Source organism: Oncorhynchus gorbuscha, linkage group LG04 (genome assembly GCF_021184085.1).
Source record: "Oncorhynchus gorbuscha isolate QuinsamMale2020 ecotype Even-year linkage group LG04, OgorEven_v1.0, whole genome shotgun sequence".
NCBI lineage: Eukaryota > Metazoa > Chordata > Actinopteri > Salmoniformes > Salmonidae > Oncorhynchus > Oncorhynchus gorbuscha.
Genome location: NC_060176.1, coordinates 18291002 through 18311636, shown reverse-complemented (window position 1 = coordinate 18311636; position 20635 = coordinate 18291002). Strand labels below are relative to the sequence as shown.

The 20635-nt window shown below is 42.4% G+C and overlaps 1 protein-coding gene across 1 annotated transcript; it reads right to left on the bottom strand.

Moving 5' to 3' along the window:
* Positions 1 to 669: 669 nt before the first annotated feature.
* LOC124033488 (eukaryotic translation initiation factor 4 gamma 2-like) lies at positions 670 to 19704 on the bottom strand. Its single transcript, XM_046345507.1, has 22 exons — positions 19466 to 19704; positions 17587 to 17607; positions 6691 to 6768; positions 6461 to 6526; positions 6253 to 6378; positions 5898 to 6000; positions 5669 to 5800; positions 5459 to 5525; positions 5222 to 5373; positions 5029 to 5139; positions 4767 to 4949; positions 4538 to 4673; positions 4288 to 4451; positions 4071 to 4157; positions 3825 to 3953; positions 3619 to 3723; positions 3301 to 3516; positions 2940 to 3198; positions 2640 to 2844; positions 2341 to 2549; positions 2120 to 2241; positions 670 to 1969 (listed from the first exon to the last, which is right to left on the bottom strand). Exons 1-22 carry the CDS (start codon positions 19702 to 19704, stop codon positions 1904 to 1906), a joined length of 2976 nt encoding a protein of 991 aa, XP_046201463.1. The 3' UTR covers positions 670 to 1903.
* Positions 19705 to 20635: the final 931 nt, after the last annotated feature.

Sequence of the window (20635 nt, the reverse complement as noted above, 5' to 3'; positions counted from 1 at the left end):
ATAAGGGCCGAGTGGGTGTGGTATATAGCCAATATACCACGGCTAAGCACTGATGCAACACGGAGTGCCTGGATACAGCCCTTGGCTGTGGTATATTGACCATATACCATAAACTGGTTACCAATGTAATTAGAGCAGTAAAAATGTCATACCAGTGGTATACGATCTGATAATCTGTCGGCCAATCAGCATTCAGGGCTCGAACCACCGACTTAATGCTGCGTCACATCTGTCCTTTGCAACCTACTTCAATAAGTACGTTTCTCTCTAACCATAATTTCTTACAAAATGCATACCACGTGTGGGCACTGATGATCTTTGACGTGTTCTCCAAAAGGATCAGTCCATTGCAATAAAACTTTCAGTATGGGAATGGACAAATAATGGTGTGACAATGTGCTATATTAAGGCAAGAATTCCTTAAAAATCTAAACAAAGTTACCATGGAAGTTAACAGTAATTTCTGTAATTGTTGGGCATTCCTCAGAGGCCTACTAAGAAACACAGGAAGTGTTTGAGAGCTTGCCTTGGTCACTGGGGAGTTATACATAGCAACCATGCACTAATACAGTAGTTGAAGGACGTTATAAACCATATTAAGTGGCCATGTTGCTGCTCTTGGCCTCACATTTACATGCCTGAAACTCAATAAATATTACCCAGGACAAGTCTAAGTGAACAGTGTTTAACTTTATTTGAAAGTTAAGCAATATTGGTACACAAGAACATTCTTAGCACTTACAGAACATTACAGTAACACTTTTATAGAAAGTTGTACAGTACTGATGTATACCGCGTAATTTCATCAGATCATAAGTTGAGATTATTATTTTTAAAATCATGATAAAAATCAATAAATATCTGGATCAGACATTATGGCAAACAGGCTTCAAATTTTCACATGGGGGGGGGGACAGAGAAAGTGTAACAAAATCTAAATCATTTCTCATGTTAACATTATTCACCAATAAAACATGTTGCACTTCTGTGTAGTTTGAAAATTGTTGCATAAGAACAGACCAAGTGAGTTGGTTTTGCATGGCCAAATGCCCTGGATGGGTAACTTGCACATTTTTAGACCATTCCAGTGGGCACCGAGCCATGCAAAACCAACTCACCCATTGTTTGGTTGTTCCCTGTAAAGAAAATCAGAATTTAAGTATCACAATGTTTGACAGATACCGAAGGGGGGAACACAGCAACGAGGGTTGATAAATTAACAAGGCCGCATAATTTCATCTCTCCCAGGTGATGTGCCATACATACATCCACAAAACCACTTTAAAAAGGTCTGAATTTGAACTCTTACAATCAGGATATTGTGCAAGTAAAACCTTTTATTTTATTAGAGACTTGTGCATTAGTCCAGAAATGTTTACATTTGAAATGGAGCCATTATGTAATTCAAACCCAGCACATGAAGCCCATAAGGAGGAGGTAGAAACACAAGCAAATAAAACCATTAAATGTTATGGTAACCAATGATTACAGTTGAGGATTCTTTGTAACAATCAACGGATGAGTGAATATTGCAACGACTCATGTATGACGTTGAGCAAAGTGCATCTCTACAGTGTTGTTAATTGGTTAACAAAAAAAAAAAGCATAGAATTCAGCAGCAGGAACAAGGCCCTTGCAATTGTCTTGAAGAATAACAAAGGTCTATTCAAAGCAGCTAATACCACTGATCTTAAAAAGGAGCTCTTAAAAACAGATGGCAAACCATTATTATGCTTAAGCGCTAGAAAAGAGCCCCCCCCAAAAAAAATGCATTGGCCAAAAACTTGATAGCGGAATGAAGTGTTGCAGTGGTTAGGTATGCATATCATATTGGGACGGGAACAACAACAAAAAAAACAGTATCAATAGCATTTTTTGCACCATAAGGCTTTTGGCTGGATTTTCAGTCAGCTTCCTCCTCAGACTCCTCTTCCTCAGCAGTCTCCAGCCAGGTCAGCCACTGGTTCACCTTCACAGGGAACATACCATGAGCCCAAAACAGAGATACACCACAGACATGGGTAATACATTTCTGGTCTAATAAAAAAAGCCAGTTTTGTATGCACCTGCAATGGTGTGAGTTGCAATACAAATTGTCTGGGAGTACGAATCGAATTACCTGGAATAATGCTTTTCCCTTTCCAGGAAACTCTTGAGTTATGTCTTCTTTCCATGCAAGGAAGGCTTCTTCTTCAATGATTTCCATATCGTAGAAGTGGACAAAATAGCGCAGTAACATGCCTAGAGAAGACAAATCTGTATTTAAAAAAAACTTTAAACAAAAACCATGAGGCAAATGGGTTTGCATAGTAATAATTTCACCCCGTGACCTATACATACCTTTAGGGAAAGCTTTAGCGTTGCAGTGGACCTGCAGTGCGTAGAGGGCACTGACTTGCAGGTCCTGGTGATCATGCAGGAACTTCTGCATCACTGGCTTGAAGGCCAGCAGCAGCTGCTTCTCCTGGTCCAGCTGTTCTTTAGTGGGGGCTGATAACTGGTCTTCTTCCTCATTGGCATTTATCTCTATGGCAATGTACTGCAAGAAACTGGGGTGGGGGAGAGCAGAATTCAGACAGTAATTTCAAGATGCATAACCACAGAACTCTGCTATGTGGGCATTAGCCCTTTTCCCATACCTGGTCATGAGGATGTTGACGAAGCCCTTGTCAGTGTGGAGCTTAGGGGAGATGTTGTCCTTGATCCACTTGTAGATGGACTGGGGAGAGGGGTCTGTTTTGATCTGCTTCAGCAGTTCCTTTTCCAGCTTCATGAGTGGGAATAAGAAGCTCAGGCCTTTGCCCCCCAAGATCTCTAGCATGCGATCTTTGTTTTGGTCAATTTCTGCAGATGTAAGTTTTGGCAAATGTCAAAATCACAACAATCATGTTTAAATGTGAAAACGTTCTAGGATAAGGGTTTAGGAGATGTTAACATACCAGGCAGCATCTTCTGCATGTTGACCTTGCTTTGCTGGAATAGATCAGTGAGCCACTCTCGATCCTTCAGCTTGGCAGTCTGTTGCAGACAAAGCAGGAAGAGGGGAAAATGGGTGCCATTCTCCAGAGGGTGGGCCAGCTCATCCATGCTCACCAGGTCTGCGATGATGGCTCGAGCCGCAAACTGGGCCAGGTAGGACTTCACCAGAGGAACGTCCACTTCGATCTTGGGACACTGGTCCAGAACACTGAGAAAAGCCTGTAAAAAAAAAAACACAGGCATGTGGTGAGTAAATTCCCTGAACAGTAGAACCTTTGATATCTTACAACAAAAGCTCTTTGCCATGACTGGAAGACTGACCCGCATGAAGCTCTCCCCAGTAACAAGGCCCTCTGTGCGGAGTGTGTGGATCAAGGTGCTGGCATGCTCCTTGTCTTCATCTGGGCAGTCAAGAGAACAGATCACGATCTTGCTCAACATCTCAGGCAGGAAGTGTTTGGGAGCCTTCATCTCTCTTACACAGTTCACAGCTTCATCAATGTTTTTGCTGTTCAGGTAATCCGTCACTATGGTCTCCTGATAATATATATGGAAGAATACTGTTAGCTTTCACCATTTCTTCTATGGGGCAAAAAGTACAACTTGAGCGAGTGCCTGAGATTGTTCCACTTTACTTACGGTCATCTTAAGCAACTCTTCCTTTGCAGGAGGCGGTTTCTTGGTGGTCTTTGGAGGTTTTTCCTGAATTGGAGGAGGGTTGGTTTTCAGACCAAGCAGAGGAGGCTGAGAAATGATAAGACTGTTTAGAGCGGGCACAGACTGTAGATAAGCATCATCTCCAGCTTAATGCTATAAAAAAAAGCAGTATGCGTGTTTGTCTTTACCTGTCCCAGTGGTGGTGTTTGAGTGTGTGGAGGTTGAGCACTTAGCGGAATCATTGTTGGTATCTGTGGCTGCAACTTTGGGACTTGGTTTGTGTTGAGAAGGAATGACTGTGCCGGCCTTAGACTGATCTAAGAAGGGAAATATAGGGTATTATGCATCATTTTCATCTATTGCACTAAAGCGTTTTGGCTTATTGCCTGTGCAAACGGTGGTTTAAAAGAGTGGGTATCTACCAGGTGTTGTACCTCATCAGCGTTGAGCGATCCTTTCTTGATGAAACGCGGTGCCATGTCCTTAGACTGAGCCTGCTGTTGCTGCGAGTGATTCTGGTTCTGGAAAATTTGATTCTGCCCCTTAGAAAATGTTTGAAATTACTTTGGATGCAATGTCAAATCCATCAAGATTTGAGCAGTTAAAGAATACTAAAAAGCTGCTGCTTTTAGTAAAGGGTGCAACTTTCACCTGGTTAGATTTGATTAAGGGCTTGCCTCCCATCTCGAACTGAGACTGGGTAGCAGGGGCTGTGTGCCCACTGTGGCCATTGAAGAGTGGGTTAGTGCGGTGACGGCCCATGGTGGGTGAATACCGGTCCTGAATCACTCCAGGGCCTGTGCCGATCCCACTCCCTAGTAGCCAGGACACACGTTAAACAACAGGACTCGAGATGGACAGCAATAAACTCAAACTACTTAAGAGTCAGTCATGGATGTACCTGGCATCTGTCCAAACATATCCGCCAACCCTCCAAGAGTTTCCCTGTCAAGTTTCATCCTAGGCATGAAGGGCCCCTCCAAAAAGAAGTCAGTCCTCATTCCCTGGGCCATTGGTGGAATAAAAACACCCAAATCCTGCAAGACAAACCATACGTGTATTAAAAGACAAGCCGTGGCAATACGTTTTCATAAGATTTGGCTGCACTTAATAAAAAATGGTTAACTAACTTTTACTGCTTCCTGACGAATCTGGTTAATCGTCTTTGGTCCATTATCGATAAAAGCTTTGCGAGCCACCCAATTGTTCTCTCGCAACTCCACTGAATCCTGCACCAGGAAACGAATCCTTGCCGGCAAGTCCTTGTTGTTCATTAAGGATTTCATACGGCCAAAGTACTGATCCATTAAAGACTGCAAGAGAAACAAATTAGCCACGCCCAAATGGAAAATATTAAGAAACAAAATAAAAATGACTCGAGTATATGCTTACCCTAGCCTTTTCATGATCGAGTCTAGGCCCCACTGTTCTCATTATCTGACAGAGGCACTCCAAATCTTCCCCCATATCCTTAAGTTGGACTCTCTTCTTCTTTTCCAAAAGCTGAAATAAAGACGAAAGATTAGTTAACATGTATTTCATATGGTTTAACAACACAAAAACAGCGCTAATATATTCAACTTACTGTTTTGATGCACTTATGAAGGATAGATTCATGGATAAGATCAAGTTTGCCAAGTTCCCCGATGAATTTGATATTGCCCAGCATCTTAAACTTGGCAATGGCGTGCTGCTCCTCTTCCTCAGAGGTAAGAGGGTTGTCATGTTTGTCATAGACTGAGGGAATAGAAAAGAGGAAAGGTTAACACAACAAACCACACAGGGCACAGAAAATATGCACATTTTTCAAACGTTCACTTACTTTCAACATTTTTGGCGCGGTTCTCAAATTCATCTTGGAGCTTAGAAATCAAAAGTCTCCTGAATGTCTGCAACACACATTGTTGCCAAATGAGATGATTAGAAGGGCAAAAACGACAAAACGAGATTCATCACAATGTTGTTTTAACCCACATGATACCATTGTCTATTATGGTAGTAATCAATCTGTGATGAGGATGACGATGCTTACGGTGCTTTGTTTTTGTGGCGTTTGGATCTCTGGCGATGGGCCGTCAAAGTTTGGTGCGTCCTCTGCCAAGCGCAGACATAGCTGAGCATAAAGCGAGCTATACTTGGGCTCTTCGAGGGCTTTGTCAACAATCTGTTTGAAATGGGGTGACCGTACACTTAACAATATAGCCGTTTTCTACTCAATCAATAAACATTAATGTACACAGCGCTAATAGAATTTAAATTACCAGCAAGATCACTCCTTTTAGGACGAGTTTTGAATCTACGCCCACATTCAGGAGCTCAAGGCATAGCTTGTCAAACTTCTCAGGGGTCAGTTTATTAAGTATGCTGAGGATAGAAAGAATAGGAAACATGAAAAATACTGCATTCTGAAGACAAGGCATTATCTGGATTTAGGAAATAGCACCACTAACACACATTCACTGAAATCTGCTGACTTGCAAATGTGCCAGTCATTTCTGATGGATTTTTTTTTTAAGCAATGGGATGCAACCAGATTCAAGTTGTCAAACAGCATACAAGATTACCTTTTTATTTGAATCTAATTTGTGTAGCCACAATTTATTAGGGGATACATACCCTCTCACTTTCCTGAAGATTGCATCATGTCGTTCTTTTTCATTGGAGGCATTGGCATCTCGTCTAGTGCTTCGTGAAGGAACCCATCTCTGAACGCTAGATCCTGGGGCTTTCCCCAGGAACTCGCTGCAATTAACAGCATTAGTGGCATCTTAAGTAAGATTGTTTGGAGTAACATTTATTTTTAGTAAAATGGCTTGAATAGTACCTGTTGCCGACAGTCTTGGGATGGTACTGAGAGGCACCCCTACCTCCTCCCCCACCAGAAGAAGCACTGTGTAATAAATATGATTTACTTGCAGAATAACGTGAACAAAAGAACATAGCTAGGACTATTAAAGCTATAATCTATTCTACACTGTGAGGGATATCAGAAGGAAGTGAAACAACGACCTGAGGACTAAATTGCATTTAGACTGAAACAAGTTACAATCTTACCTGAAACGAGAAGCACCCCCTTCTGCAATCACACTCTCCACTTTGGCGGCTTGACAACGATGAATTCCCGAAAATATTAATATTCAAAGGGTGGGGGTAGGCAAAAGCGACCTTTAGAAAGAAAAGCCTTTTTTAGAGTACAAAGTAAATGAATACATTTGACGCATGGCATACACTTCCTGCTAAAGCACAGAGCTAGCTAACGTTATCTAGTTTCACTCGCAGCTAACGTTACACATCCTTTGTTGTAAATGCCTAGTAGCTAACGTTAGGCTACTACAGTAGTTAGCCATGTTTGACCGATTTAACCAACTAAACAACATGGCAAGAACGTTGTAATGCTGAGATTCCGAATCCATGGCATGCGTAGCCATCCATGTCTGTTTTGATCAAAAGTGGTCTCAATTTACTAATGATAACGTTAGCTAACAAGCTAGATAATTAATGCTACCGGTAACTAGCTCATCATTTCCTCTCTGCCTGTTGGTTGAGGTGGACTAGTCAGCTACGTTAGCTGGCTAATTAGTTAGTAAGCAGTCACTTTCAACATTATTGTTGTCAGCGGTCTTGTGATACGATATCAATATTTACAAAGCTTATTAGTTAACCAGGTAGCTGTCACAATTAACAGTTAAATGAAAATAACAATATACCGGTTCTGTGTGGCAAGCGCTTAATATTAGTAGCATTTTACCAATGGCTAGACTAATTTTTTTGCTAATGTGTCGTGATAAATTGTAGTTCAACTGCTAGTTAGGTTATAGACTGCTATCCAGTTAGCAGACGCAGGAAACGCCACATTGGAAAGCTAGCCAAGTAGCTAGGCTAACAATCGGAAGCCATTTTAGAACAGTTAAACGGCCAACTAGCCAAACCTAAAGTTAAACACAGACTAGATGTAACGATCATACCTTCACCGAAGGAGCGTCAGTTTTGTAGGTTGTGTGGTTCCAAATGTGAGAAATAAAAATAAAGAAGGAAGGACCCTGTTTGGTCGTGATTAATTAACTGGAAATACTGAAATAAAAAGCAGTGCGTTCCAGGACGAGACCGAGCACCGGTGAAAAGAACGCTGACTGTAATCTACGTCATGCGTTGATGGGACTTCCAGCCTTTGTATCACACATAAAACAGAATCAAATACCCCCCTCTCCAAGCGCCCCTACATAAAAATATTTTTAAAACGAAATAAAAAATGTAACGTCAGTTTACTGGGGGAAATAAACGCAAGGTGTATTTATGTGTTGTATTCCTGGACGGAATGCATAAACTGCATTCTCTCTCAATTGTTATAAAGCCTTTTATCTAATTATTTTAATCCATTATATCAGAGGTTACTGTCGGTTTTTTCCATTCTATTTATTTGTCTGAGCTATTGTAAATGTGAGTTTGTGTTTTTATATCATTATTAGTTGCATATCTATATTTTAAAACAAAACATATGTGGTGTTCTCCAATGGTAAAACCCCTCTTCATTCAGTTTCTGTAAAGCCATGGGTAGTATGTGTCTCATTGGCACGATTATCAGAGAGCCAAAGTGCACAGGATGTGGACTCAGACAATGTGGTAATTTGCCAGTGCAGTACATTGATTGACGGGGGTTCGGTGCCTCCAGGCAGTATGTTTAGGTATAGGAGGCTCACTGACACATCTCTGATATAAGTGAAAGAGAATATTGGTTTCATGTAGCCTATTGTTGTGAGTTCTTAGGGATTAAACTTGATTCAGTGGGCTATTTTACAATTGTCATGACTTTCAGTATTCTCATTCAGTGATTTCAAAACATGAACACTATTTGATTTACAGTTAAGTGTAGTGTACAAAACGTTCTGCTCTGAGATTTCACATGGTCATGATGAACTGAGATGGGGGCCAAGACTATGTTGCTGAAAGAAGTTCCTGGAACGTGCTTGTTGTGACACTATTGCTTGTTGACACTATTGATCAAAATGTTCATAAGGTCATGTTAAGTCAGATCCTCATGCCTCTGGTAAATGGCTACCAGTGCTCAGGTATCTTTTTCTACCACCCACACCATACATACAATACAGTTCCTGACTTATTCACTGGTTGTACCTCAAGGCCCTCCACCAGCGGCTGAAACTTTAATCAATCTTTCTCTTGTCTATGTGTCTATTGGTTTTATGTACTGTTTGTGTTTGTCAAGGTTCATTAGATTACATCATGGTCGGTTAGAATTTTAAGCACTATATGTAAGCACTGTTTTCTAAACAACTGGGCAGAGACGTCAATTCAACGGCCATTTCACCTTGGTTCCATGTAATTTCATTGAAATGACATTGAAACAATGTTGATTCAACCAGTGTGTGCCCAGTGAGATGGAGCATAGCCCTAAATAATGGTTGAATTATCAAGGAAGTGAACATTGTGTTTCTCCCAAGTATATTTCTGTTTGGAAGATGAGGTTCTTGAGGCCGGCATGGCTCAAGGCTAGACACATTCCATTCTGCCAGTCTGTACCTGTCTGTCTCTCTTGAAGTGTGTCATCAGCCCAGCCCATTGTCTGCCACAGTAGACATTAGGAAATGCCAGGATGGAATACAAAGACAATGATAGATACATTTAAGTTTTCTTATGCTTACTGGCAACCATTAACATTGAACAGGAAGCTGTTTTTACTACATACAGTTGAAGTCGGAAGTTGACATACACTTTAGCCAAATACATTTAAACTCAGTTTTTCACAATTCCTGACATTTAATCCTCGTAAAAATGCCCTGTCTTAGGTCAGTTAGGATCACAACTTTATTTTAAGAATGTGAAATGTCAGAATAATAATAGAGAGAATAATTTATTTCAGATTTTATTTTTTTCATCACATTCCCAGTGGGTCAGAAGTTTACATGCACCCAAATCGTATTTGGTAGCATTGCCTTTAAATTGTAAATACAAATAGGTTCTTAAATGACTTGCCTAGTTTTTATTTTATTTTTATTTCACATTTATTTAACCAGGTAGGCTAGTTGAGAACAGGTTCTCATTTGCAACTGCGACCTGGCCAAGATAAAGCATAGCAGTGTGAACAGACAACACAGAGTTACACATGGAGTAAACAATTAACAAGTCAATAACACAGAGAAAAAAGGGGAGTCTATATACAATGTGTGCAAAAGGCATGAGGAGGTAGGTGAATAATTACAATATTGCAGAATAACACTGGAGTGATAAATGATCAGATGATCATGTACAGGTAGAGATATTGGTGTGCAAAAGAGCAGAAAAGTAAATAAATAAAAACTGTGGGGATGAGGTAGGTGAAAATGGGTGTGCTATTTACCAATAGATTATGTACAGCTGCAGCGATCGGTTAGCTGCTCAGCTAGCTGATGTTTGAAGTTGGTGAGGGAGATAAAAGTCCCCAACTTCAGCGATTTTTGCAATTCGTTCCAGTCACAGGCAGCAGAGTACTGGAACGAAAGGCGGCCGAATGAGGTGTTGGCTTTAGGGATGATCAATGAGATACACCTGCTGGAGCGCGTGCTACGGATGGGTGTTGCCATCGTGACCAGTGAGCTGAGATAAGGCGGAGCTTTGCCTAGCATGGCCTTGTAGATGACCTGAAGCCAGTGGGTCTGGCGACGAATATGTAGCGAGGGCCAGCCGACTAGAGCATACAAGTCGCAGTGGTGGGTAGTATAAGGTGCTTTAGTGACAAAACGGATGGCACTGTGATAAACTGCATCCAGTTTGCTGAGTAGAGTGTTGGAAGCAATTTTGTAGATGACGTCGCCGAAGTCGAGGATCGGTAGGATAGTCAGTTTTACTAGGGTAAGCTTGGCAGCGTGAGTGAAGGAGGCTTTGTTGCGGAATAGAAAGCCGATTCTTGATTTGATTTTCGATTGGAGATGTTTGATATGGGTCTGGAAGGAGAGTTTGCAGTCTAGCCAGACACCTAGGTACTTATAGGTGTCCACATATTCAAGGTCGGAGCCATCCAGTGTGGTGATGCTAGTCGGGCATGCGGGTGCAGGCAGCGATCGGTTGAAAAGCTAAATGACATAAATGTAAATGTAAAAGCATGCATTGGGTTTTACTAGCGTTTAAGAGCAGTTGGAGGCCACGGAAGGAGTGTTGTATGGCATTGAAGCTAGTCAAATAAAGGTACAATTAAAAACACATCTGAAATGTATGGTGGACCAGAAGACCTTGACACAGTACCTGGAGGCTCTGGGGAAATGAAATCAGTTTAATCAGAGATTGTCTATGAATTATATCCACGCTGACAGACTTGCTTGACATCTGACAAGTTTTTCTATTTCCCTCTCTGATGAAAAGCCCATTATCTCCAGTCTTGATGGATTCCTCAATGGAAGCACAATGGTGCCGTCAGGGTTGGGTAGGTTACTTTCTAAATGTAATCCGTTATAGTTACTCGTTACCTGTCCAAAATGGTAATTAACGAGGTAACTTTTGGATTACCTATAATCAGCAATATAATATTTTGGATTACTTTCCCCTTAAGAGGCATTGGAAGAAGACAAAAAGGATCATTTCTGACTTGTGGTCAGACTTGCTCAGGTGGAACAACCAAACTTGCATCTGTTTTCAATGCTGAATTGAATTCCATTAAGAAAACAGAAAGGCATCATAATGTTTTTACTTTGTTGAAAACATCCTTTCTGAATTTAAAAGTAATCCAATAAGTAATCATTTAGTTTTTCAAAAGTATCTGTAATCTGATTACAATATTTTTGGTGGTAACGTAACTGATTACAGTTACAGTTTTTTGTAATCAGATTACATGTGAGCATTGTGAGCTAATGCTATTTTGAAGGAATTCTTGTACTTTATTTTTTTTAAATTCAAGACAATGACCAATGAACACCACATGAACACTTAGAGTACCTTAACAAATTCTATGGTCAATAGGCCCGAGATTCCTTTGTCAATGTGGAAGCTGGCTGGTTCATAGTCAGTTTTTATTACACACTCAAATCCTTTGCTTTATCTCTCATTGTGGAGGTTGTATAGACTTTCCCTCACATTTCTACAGGCAGCTGTGTGACTGTAAGGCTTTCTTAAATCATTAAGAGAAATAGACCAGCTGTCTGGCTTTCAGCGCCCACTGCTGCTAATAAGGCCCAAAGTGATGCCATCAGAAAGCCATTTGTATGAGCTTGTTGTAAGCAAGTTTGCAGTAGGCCCTATGTATGTAGTGTTTGTGTGCGCCTGTGATAATGTGTGTGAGTAGCAGCAGGTTTTAGTTTGGGGTCTTCAATATACAGTAGCTATTTACAGTACGAGAACTGCCTTGCTGCCCTCTTTTTATGCATTTGTCATTTTAACAGTGCTTACGTATCATAAAATATATTACACTCTGTGACTTTTCCTGGTGCGTTGTCATTTCAGTTTCATATGTAACCTCCCACATTATACGGACTTGCCTAGTGAAATAAAGGTTGAATAAAAAAGGGCTCAGCACTTAGTAGCTCTAATAATTTCACTCACACATGGCTGCCTTGACGGTTTTGGATCCTAATGGGAGACTTATATGATCCTACAGTGTATTTATGTTTTCACATTATAGACTATCATTGCAATACTCCCCATGCAGAAAGGCCAGGGCTCAGCACTTAGTAGCTCTAATAATATCACTCACACATTGCTGCCTTGACGGTTTTGGATCCTAAAGGGAGATTTATATGGTCATACAGTGTATTTATGTTTTCACATTATATACTATCATTGCAATACCCCCAATTTAAACAAGTTATTCATGATATTTAATTGAACCTTTATTTAACTAGGCAAGTCAGTTAAGAACAAATTGTTATTTACAAAACTGGACGAAGCTGAGCCAATTTACGCACCTCCTCATGGGACTCCCAATCACAGGCAGTTGTGATACAGCCTAGATTCGAACCAGGGTGTCTGTAGTGACACCTCAAGCACTGAGATGCAGTGCATAAGACTTTCATACATGAATCCTGACTAGCAATATGATATGAATCTCACAAATGCAAATGTCCTAGCAACATTTACCAAATATAAATGGGATAGAGAAAAAAGAGAGACAAATGGAAGTCTTTTCAATGCATATCTTCAATGAAGAATACAGCATAAGCATAGCAAAGGTGACTCTAGAAATGTAGAAATATTTATGAATCATAAATGATAGGTACCCGTAGTAATATTTATCTGAGCTTCTATGTCTGTTAGAATGTTAGGCTATCCGTACCCAATATTTCTGATTTGCTATCAGTACCCAATATTTCTGATAGGCTATCAGTACTCAATATTTCTGTGGACTCATATTATTTACTTGCTCTATTACAAATGACCAGTAGATGGTAGTGACGAGCTCTTTATAATTTGGAGCCTCTGCTCGTTTCTCTTCTCTACCTCACATGCACACAGAGTGTTCATAACAAGCTGCATGATGTGCCAGGAATCCAGCCTAACTCTTTGAGTGACTAAGTAGATCACCTATTTATAGAATTGTCTGTTTTTTACTGGTTGTTTAGGCAAGTGACTAAACAAACGGTCTGATTAAATCCCTGTGTAAAGTGAACAAATGATACCCCAGTGTGGTTCATTGGGGATGGAGTGTTTGAGTGTTGCAGTGTGGGACCGCTTTTGAAGACTGAGGCACACTGGTTGATGACTGATAGGCAGGTTCTCTGACAAGCTACACTCTGAGAGATGGAGGTCCAGCCTCACCAGTAATGGCCTGTCAACCACCTGAAAGAGTGACCCATCTTACCCCAGTCTCACTACACTTACATCCCCCTAAAGTTATTCATCTGTGAAAAACTCACTTCTCCCAATATTTAGGTTCAATAGCCCTTGAGGTTGTCATCATATTTCAGAGGGAATCGCTGCAAATTCTGAAATGATCCATGATCTGTGAATAATAAGCAAACAACTTTTTCTGTTTAAGTATAGTTGACTGTATCCGAGAATTAGATACACTGTAAAGCCAGCTGATGTGAATTGTTCATTCCAAGCTGTGTTGGAATGTAAAACGGAGCTCCAAATGTTGCATAATATTGATTAATTTCAATCAAATCATAATGAAAGTGCCCATGTATTCATTTCATGGGTAAAGAGCAAGGTACTGTTAGTTTAGCTGTAGTCCTGATACCCAGGAGTAGCAAGAAAGTTACAGACAGACAAAAACCTTGACCCTGCTCAAATGAGCCACTGTTATGTCACTGTATAATATTCCCAACCAAATCCCTCAGGCTTAGTGAGAAAAATGGCCTTCAGATTGGTGGTGCCAAATGACTTTGGCATGCAGAGAGGTGTCCTGTCAGGACTGAGCGATGTGGGTGCTCTATCTCGCACTCTGATACACACTACAAATTAAAGTCTGATTAAAGGACTGGCCTATCTAAACAGGCCAAGCCACCTGGGCCAGCTGGCCAAAGAAGAGAAAAGACACAGGGTAAGGAGTATTTCAAATTTAAATATAGAATGGGGTTGTAATACAGTAATGTGTTATAGGCTACATTGGTAGATTTACAGAACTGGTTTCTTGATTCCCTTTCAATGTTTAGATGGACTTCATTGTCTTTGGAACTTATAGAGATGCTGACATGAAGAGAAATGTGTCCACCATCTCTGTCCACCAGAACTCAATACTTGGCCATCAAGTGGTGTTTGATGGATATTAGCTGTGGACTGAATCTTATGACAGACCCTAAACTCTAGGTATTGATCGAGAGAGGGCTTGCAGCCGTGTGTGGAATACTGAGACTGGAAGCAGTCTCACTCACTGACTATACTGTACTGTACTTTATTTTGATTGTATGTGATGTGTGATTTTTTAGTCATATTCAGATTATTCATATTCAAATGAATACTGAAGTCATGAAGCAGTGATGTTCTCAGGGTTTTTACTGACCGTTTTTTGGTGTTTCGGAATAGAAAAGCATATGCTCTTCTTGTTGAGAGCAATGCCGCTGTTCATAGTACACTATTTCAATAAATGCTTCCTCGCTACACTCACTATCTTATGTGCTTTGTGTTTAACATGCGATGTGAAAACATTTACAAATGTTTGTGCACAGACCAAGTAAAGGTGTTTATCTGAATTCAAAATCCACAACGAAGTCTGAGGCATCCTCACTGGAGAGAGTTATGCTGGGGTTTTCAATAGGTGGCCTTGGATGAAGATTTAAAGAGGACTGTCGAGGCTTGGTGAGGCATTGTCTGAGGCATGAAGAATGCAGGCACACACAGTAGAGAATTTAAATGAAATGCCTGTGTATGATGGCACCCATTTTCAATTTCAAGTGAAGAACAGCTCAAAGATGATTCTGGGTGTCTCCATCATTTTGGAAAAGTCCGTAGAAAGTTACACTCAGTTCCCATGTTGCTCGTTATGAATGAAGTGTCAAGGCTGTCAGCTCAGAGATTTTCAACACTCAGCAAAGGCTGAATTTAAAGTGGGCTTTCAGGAGATTCATCAAATACAGTGCATCCTTGATGTGATGATTTCATGGTTGTTTGTGATTGGATTCCTCAGGGACAATATGTAAACATTTTAGCCTTGCCAAATATGATACATCTAAGTATTGACAGTAATATATATATAATATCCATTGATTTTTTTTTGGACTAATATTCATCCACTTTCCATATCAGTGGCCTTTTCCACGAGATCTCCATGAGTGAGGTATTTGTTCTGCTGTTAGCAACACCTCCAGAACAGAGCATTTATCACATCCTCAAACACTCTCTCCAGAGTTGTTTTTACCAACAGTAAACAACTTCTGTGCCTCACACATATATGTGAGAATTGAGACAGGATGAGGCCTGGCAGTATCCTGAAAGTGTTCATACTGCGATGTGCCTAGATGTGCTGTTTATCTTGGTGCTGGCGTGCTATTTGCTGCCAAAGGTGCTCTTCATTACTCATACTGCATGTGTGTGAGTGTGTTTGCTTGCATGCCTGCAAGCATCCTCAGGTCCTTGGTTTCAGTATGTTGTTATGACGGACCTGCGCGGTATTCAGCAGTGGGGGAGGATCTATGCCAATATTCCAGGAAGGCAAGGCTGCAATCTGCATGTCTTTGATCATGTTTATATTTCAGAATACAGATTAGTTTAGCCAATACTGACCTCGTTTTGACGGGGGCAGGGTGCCTTGCCCTGCATCCTGAATCTCATATACTGAAATATGTCTGATCTGTGTGCCACAGAGCCAAAATCTCCATCTTTTCTGCATTTAATATTCCTTGATGAGGAGATGCGACCAGGCTTTATGGTAGCCTTGGTTTCTATGAATCCCAAGTGTGGTCAAAGAGAGCATGGCTTTTTAGTACACTGAACAAAAATATAAATGCAACATGTAAAATGTTGATCCCATGTTTCATGAGGTGAAATAAAAGATCCCAGAAAACATTTTTTTCTCTCAAATGTTGTGCACACATTTGGTTACATCCCTGTTAGTGAGAATTATCATTTGCCAAGATAATCCATCAGTGACTGGTGTGTCATATCAAGAAGCTGATTAAACATCATGATCATTACACAGATGCACCTTGTGCTGGGGACAATAAAAGGCCACTCTAAAATTTGCAGTTTTGTCACACAACACAATGCCACAGATATCCCATGTTTTGAGGGAGTGTGCAATTGGCATGCTGACTACAGGAATGTACATTTTTCTACTATAAGCTGTTTGTCGTTTTAGAGAATTTGGCAATACATCCAACAGGCCACATGACCACAGACCACGTGTATTGCGTTGTGTGGGAAAGTGGTTTGCTGATGTCAATGTTGTGAACAGAGTGCCCCATGGTGGCAGTGGGGTTATGGTATGGACAGCCATAATATATTTATTTTATTTAACCTTTATTTAACTAGGTAAGTCAGTTAAGAACACATTCTTATTTACAATGACGGCCTACCAAAAGGTAAAAAGCCTCCTGCGGGGACGGAGGCTGGGATTCAAAAATAATATATATAGGACAAAACACACAACACTACATAAAAATAGACCTAAGACAAAAACATAGCAAGGCAGCAACACATGACAACAAAGCATGGTAGCAACACAACATGACAAAAACACATGGTAACAGCACAAACATGGCACAACTGTCATTAAGAGTGTCCACGATTGAGTCTTTGAATGCAGAGATTGAGATAAAACTATCCAGTTTGAGTATAGAGTGCAGTGATGTGTCCTATAGGGAGCATTTGTGGCAAATCTGATGGCCGAATGGTAAAGAACATCTAGCTGCTCGAGAGCACCCTTACCTGCCGATCTATAAATAATTTCTCAGTAATCTAGCATGGTGTCACAACTTCCTCCGAAGTTCGTGATTGGTCACCGGCTTTCTAGCCATCACCGCTCCATTTTTCATACATCCATTTGTCTTGTCTTGTTTTCATACACCTGGCTTTCATTTCCCCAATCAATCTACTTGTATTTAACCCTCTGTTTCCCATCATGTTTTGTGTGTAATTGTTTTCATGTCAAGTGGTGTTCCTTAAGCACTTTACTTTATTGTTCTGTTTTTTTGAGCGCATTTGTTGTGCTCCCGGTTTGGGACTACAATAAAGTGCGCTTTATTTAATCATACTCTGTTGTCCTGCACCTGACTTCGACTTCATACACATCTTGACAGAATTACACACCAATTGAATAGAGTCAGCAGGATCAGGTACCCCGGTTAGAGGAGTGTTTGTGCCTGTTTGTTTCCCTGAGTCTCCCCCACATAAGGCGCTCCTCGATTCAGGCGCAGCTGGGAAAATCTATCGACAGAGCCATTAGGTTAGGGGTCCCCATTTTTCCCTTCCCGGTATACGCTCTAGATAGTCGATCATTAGGGTCCGGGCTAATCAGGGAGGCCACTATCTCCTTGGCCATGGTTATGCAGGGGAATCATGAGGAGAGAATCAGTCTCTTTCTCATTGACTCACCTGCATTTCCTGCGGTATTTCCTGGCAACAGAAGGCTCTCACGGTGTGGTCGTGAGAGTGCTCAGGGAGGTGTGTAGGGGTTTCCGTTGGTGCTACTAGGGTGGAAAGTCCAGTTCAGGTCTCCACTGTGCACATCCCCCCCATCGACTGGGGGATTGTGCGATAAATCTCCTGGCAGACGCTGCACTTCCCAGGTTTCACGTGTATCCCCTGTCGCAAGCAGAGATGGTGGCTATGGATACATATGTCTCTGAATCCCTGCATCAGGGGTACATCCGGCCCTCTACTTCACCTGCCTCCTCGGGTTTCTTTTTTTGTGAAGAAGGATGGTGGTTTACACCCGTGCATTGACTATCACGGTGGGGTACAGTTACCCGCTACCTCTTATCGCTACTGCGATTGAGGCGCACATATCCAGGAGGGAGACGAGTGGAAGACAGGGTTCAGTACGACCACAGGGCATTATGAGTTCCTTGTCATGCCGTACTGGTTGAAGAATGCTCCATCAGTTTTTCAATCCTTTGTAGACGAGGTTTTCAGGGACCTGCACGGGCAGGGTGTAGTTGTGTATATAGATTCTGATTCTGATTTACTCCGCTACACGCGCCGAGCATGTGTCCTTGGTGCGCAAGGTACTTGGACGACTGTTGGAGCATAACCTGTATGTCAAGGCTGAGAAATGCCTGTTCTTTCAGCATGCAGTCTCCTTCCTAGGGTATTGCATTTACACGTCAGGGGTGGAGATGGCCAACTCCCACCACGGTAAAGCCAGAGATTTATCCAGCTGAGGGTAACTATGATGTGAGGGACCGGGAGCTGTTGGCTGTGGTTAAAGCATTGAACGCATGGAGACATTGGCTTGAGGGGGCTAAACACCCTTATCTGGACTGATCACCGCAACCTGGAGTAATTGAGGGCAGAGAGGAGACTGAATTCTCATCAGGCAAGGTGGGCCATGTTTTTTAAACTCATTTTGGATTTACCTTATCCTACAGACCAGGTTCCCAGGATAAGAAGGCAGATGATGTCCAGACTGTATGACACAGAGGAGCAGCCCATGGATCAGACTTCCATACTCCCGGCTTCCTGCCTGGTAGTCGTGTGCGATCTGGATGCGGACATTGAGCAGGCGCTGCGTACGGAGCCCGCTCCCCTCTGTTGGGCGTAAGTATGTTCCGTCTGCTGCCCATGACCAGTTGATCTCTTGGGCCCACACGTCTCCCTCCTCTGGTCATCCGGGGATCGGTCGGACGGTGCACTGTCTGACTGGGAAGTACTGGTGGCCCACTTTGGCAAAGGACATGAGGGTTTGTTTCCTCCCGCTCTGTGTGTGCCCAGTGTAAGGCTCAGAGACACCTGCCCAGAGGTAAATTGCATCCCTTACCCGTTCCATGACGACCTTGGTCACATCTGTCAGTGGATTTCTTAACAGATCTTCCTCTCTCACAGGGAAATGCCACGATCCTGGTCGTTGTGGATCGTTTTTCTAAGTCCTGTCATCTCCTCCCTCTGCCTCGTCTCCCTACGGCCCTACAGACTGCGGAGGCCCTGTTTACACCTGTCTTCCGGCATTACGGCGTGCCTGAGGATATAGTGCCGGATCAGGGTCCCCAGTTCACGTAGAGGGTCTGGAGGGCGTTCCTGGAACATCTGGGGGTATCGATCAGCCTTACCTCAGGTTTTCACCCTGAGAGTAACGGGCAGGTAGAGAGAGTCAACCAGGATGTGGGCAGGTTTCTGCGGTCCTATTGCCAGGACCGGCCGGGGGAGTGGGCAGCGTTCGTGCCCTGGGCCAAGATGGCACAGAACTCACTTCGCCACTCCTCCACTAACCTCTCCCCCTTTCAGTGTGTATTGGGGTACCAGCCGGTTCTGGCACCATGGCATCAGGGTCAGACTGATAATCCTGCGGTGGACGACTGGTTTAGGCGTGCGGAGGAAACATGGGAGACCGCTCGTGTCCATCTCCAGCGAGCCGCGGGTCGTCAGAAAACCAGCGGGACTGTCACCGTAGTGAGACCCCTGTGTTCGCACCGGGGGACTGGTTCTGGCTCTCAACCCGTAACCTGCCCCTCCGCATGCCCTGCCGGAACTTGGGTCCACAGTTTGTGGGGCCATTTAAAGTTCTGAGGAGGGTGAATGAGGTATGTTACAGATTACAACTTCCCTCTTATTATCGTATTAACCACTCGTTCCGTGTGTCTCTCCTCTGGCCGGTGGTGGCTGGTCCCTCCACCCCCTTTGGACATCGAGGGGTCCCCGTGGTACACAGTTCGTTCGTTAGTTCCATCCGGGATTCGAGGCTACCCATGTATTTCCATGGAAATATAATGTTTATTTGGAAAGTAATAAATATATAGATATTTTTTAGAAGCATTCATGATTTGCTTAAATGTCATATACTAACTATTGAAAATATGAAATGGTATTACATTTGGTGAATGTAATTTGGTGAAGAGCACAATATGACTTGTGTAGGACTCGAAACTCAAAGTTTAGGACTTGACGGTCTTGACTTGGGACTTGACTTGGGACTTCTGGGCTAAGACATGAGACTTACTTGTGACTTGTAAAACAATGACTTGGTCCCACCTCTGGAAATATTTTGGGCTTGGGGCTAGCCATTTTAAGTACAGAATCACTCGCCCCAACAGTGCCTGTGTGCTGGAGGCAAGCAAAAGCTTGGGGGTGGGGGGGTAGGGGTTCCTGTACCAGACTGGGGGAGACAACCAGAGCAGATGGTGAACAGATCGCTAGGTGGAATCAAAGCAGCAGTTCAGCAGGCAACGGGTGTCACACCCTCTTGGAAGAAGCTTTTATTTCTGGAGACAGACTTCTTGTAGAAAATGCCAGTGGATGGACTGAACAGCAGGAGGGGGCTTCAAGGCCTCTGGATTTGAGTGAGGTAACCTACCATTTGTTAGGCTCAAAGGCTTCGACACCCCTCGCTTCACACGTCAGTGCTAATTGAAGTTGTATCTCTTTGTCCTAGCAAGCTTGGTAGCCTTAGCATTCAGTCCTTATGAAGTCAAATATATCATTGTAATGT

Excerpts from the sequence above, each read along its gene's own strand:
- LOC124033488 (XM_046345507.1), bottom strand. The coding sequence starts at position 19,704 with ATGGCCCCACAAACTGTGGACCCAAGTTCCGGCAGGGCATGCGGAGGG. Across the intron at positions 4,452-4,537 it reads TATGTTTGGACAGATGCCAG|GGAGTGGGATCGGCACAGGC; the intron begins GTACATCCATGA and ends CCTGGCTACTAG. Across the intron at positions 2,550-2,639 it reads GTCAACATCCTCATGACCAG|TTTCTTGCAGTACATTGCCA; the intron begins GTATGGGAAAAG and ends CCCCCACCCCAG.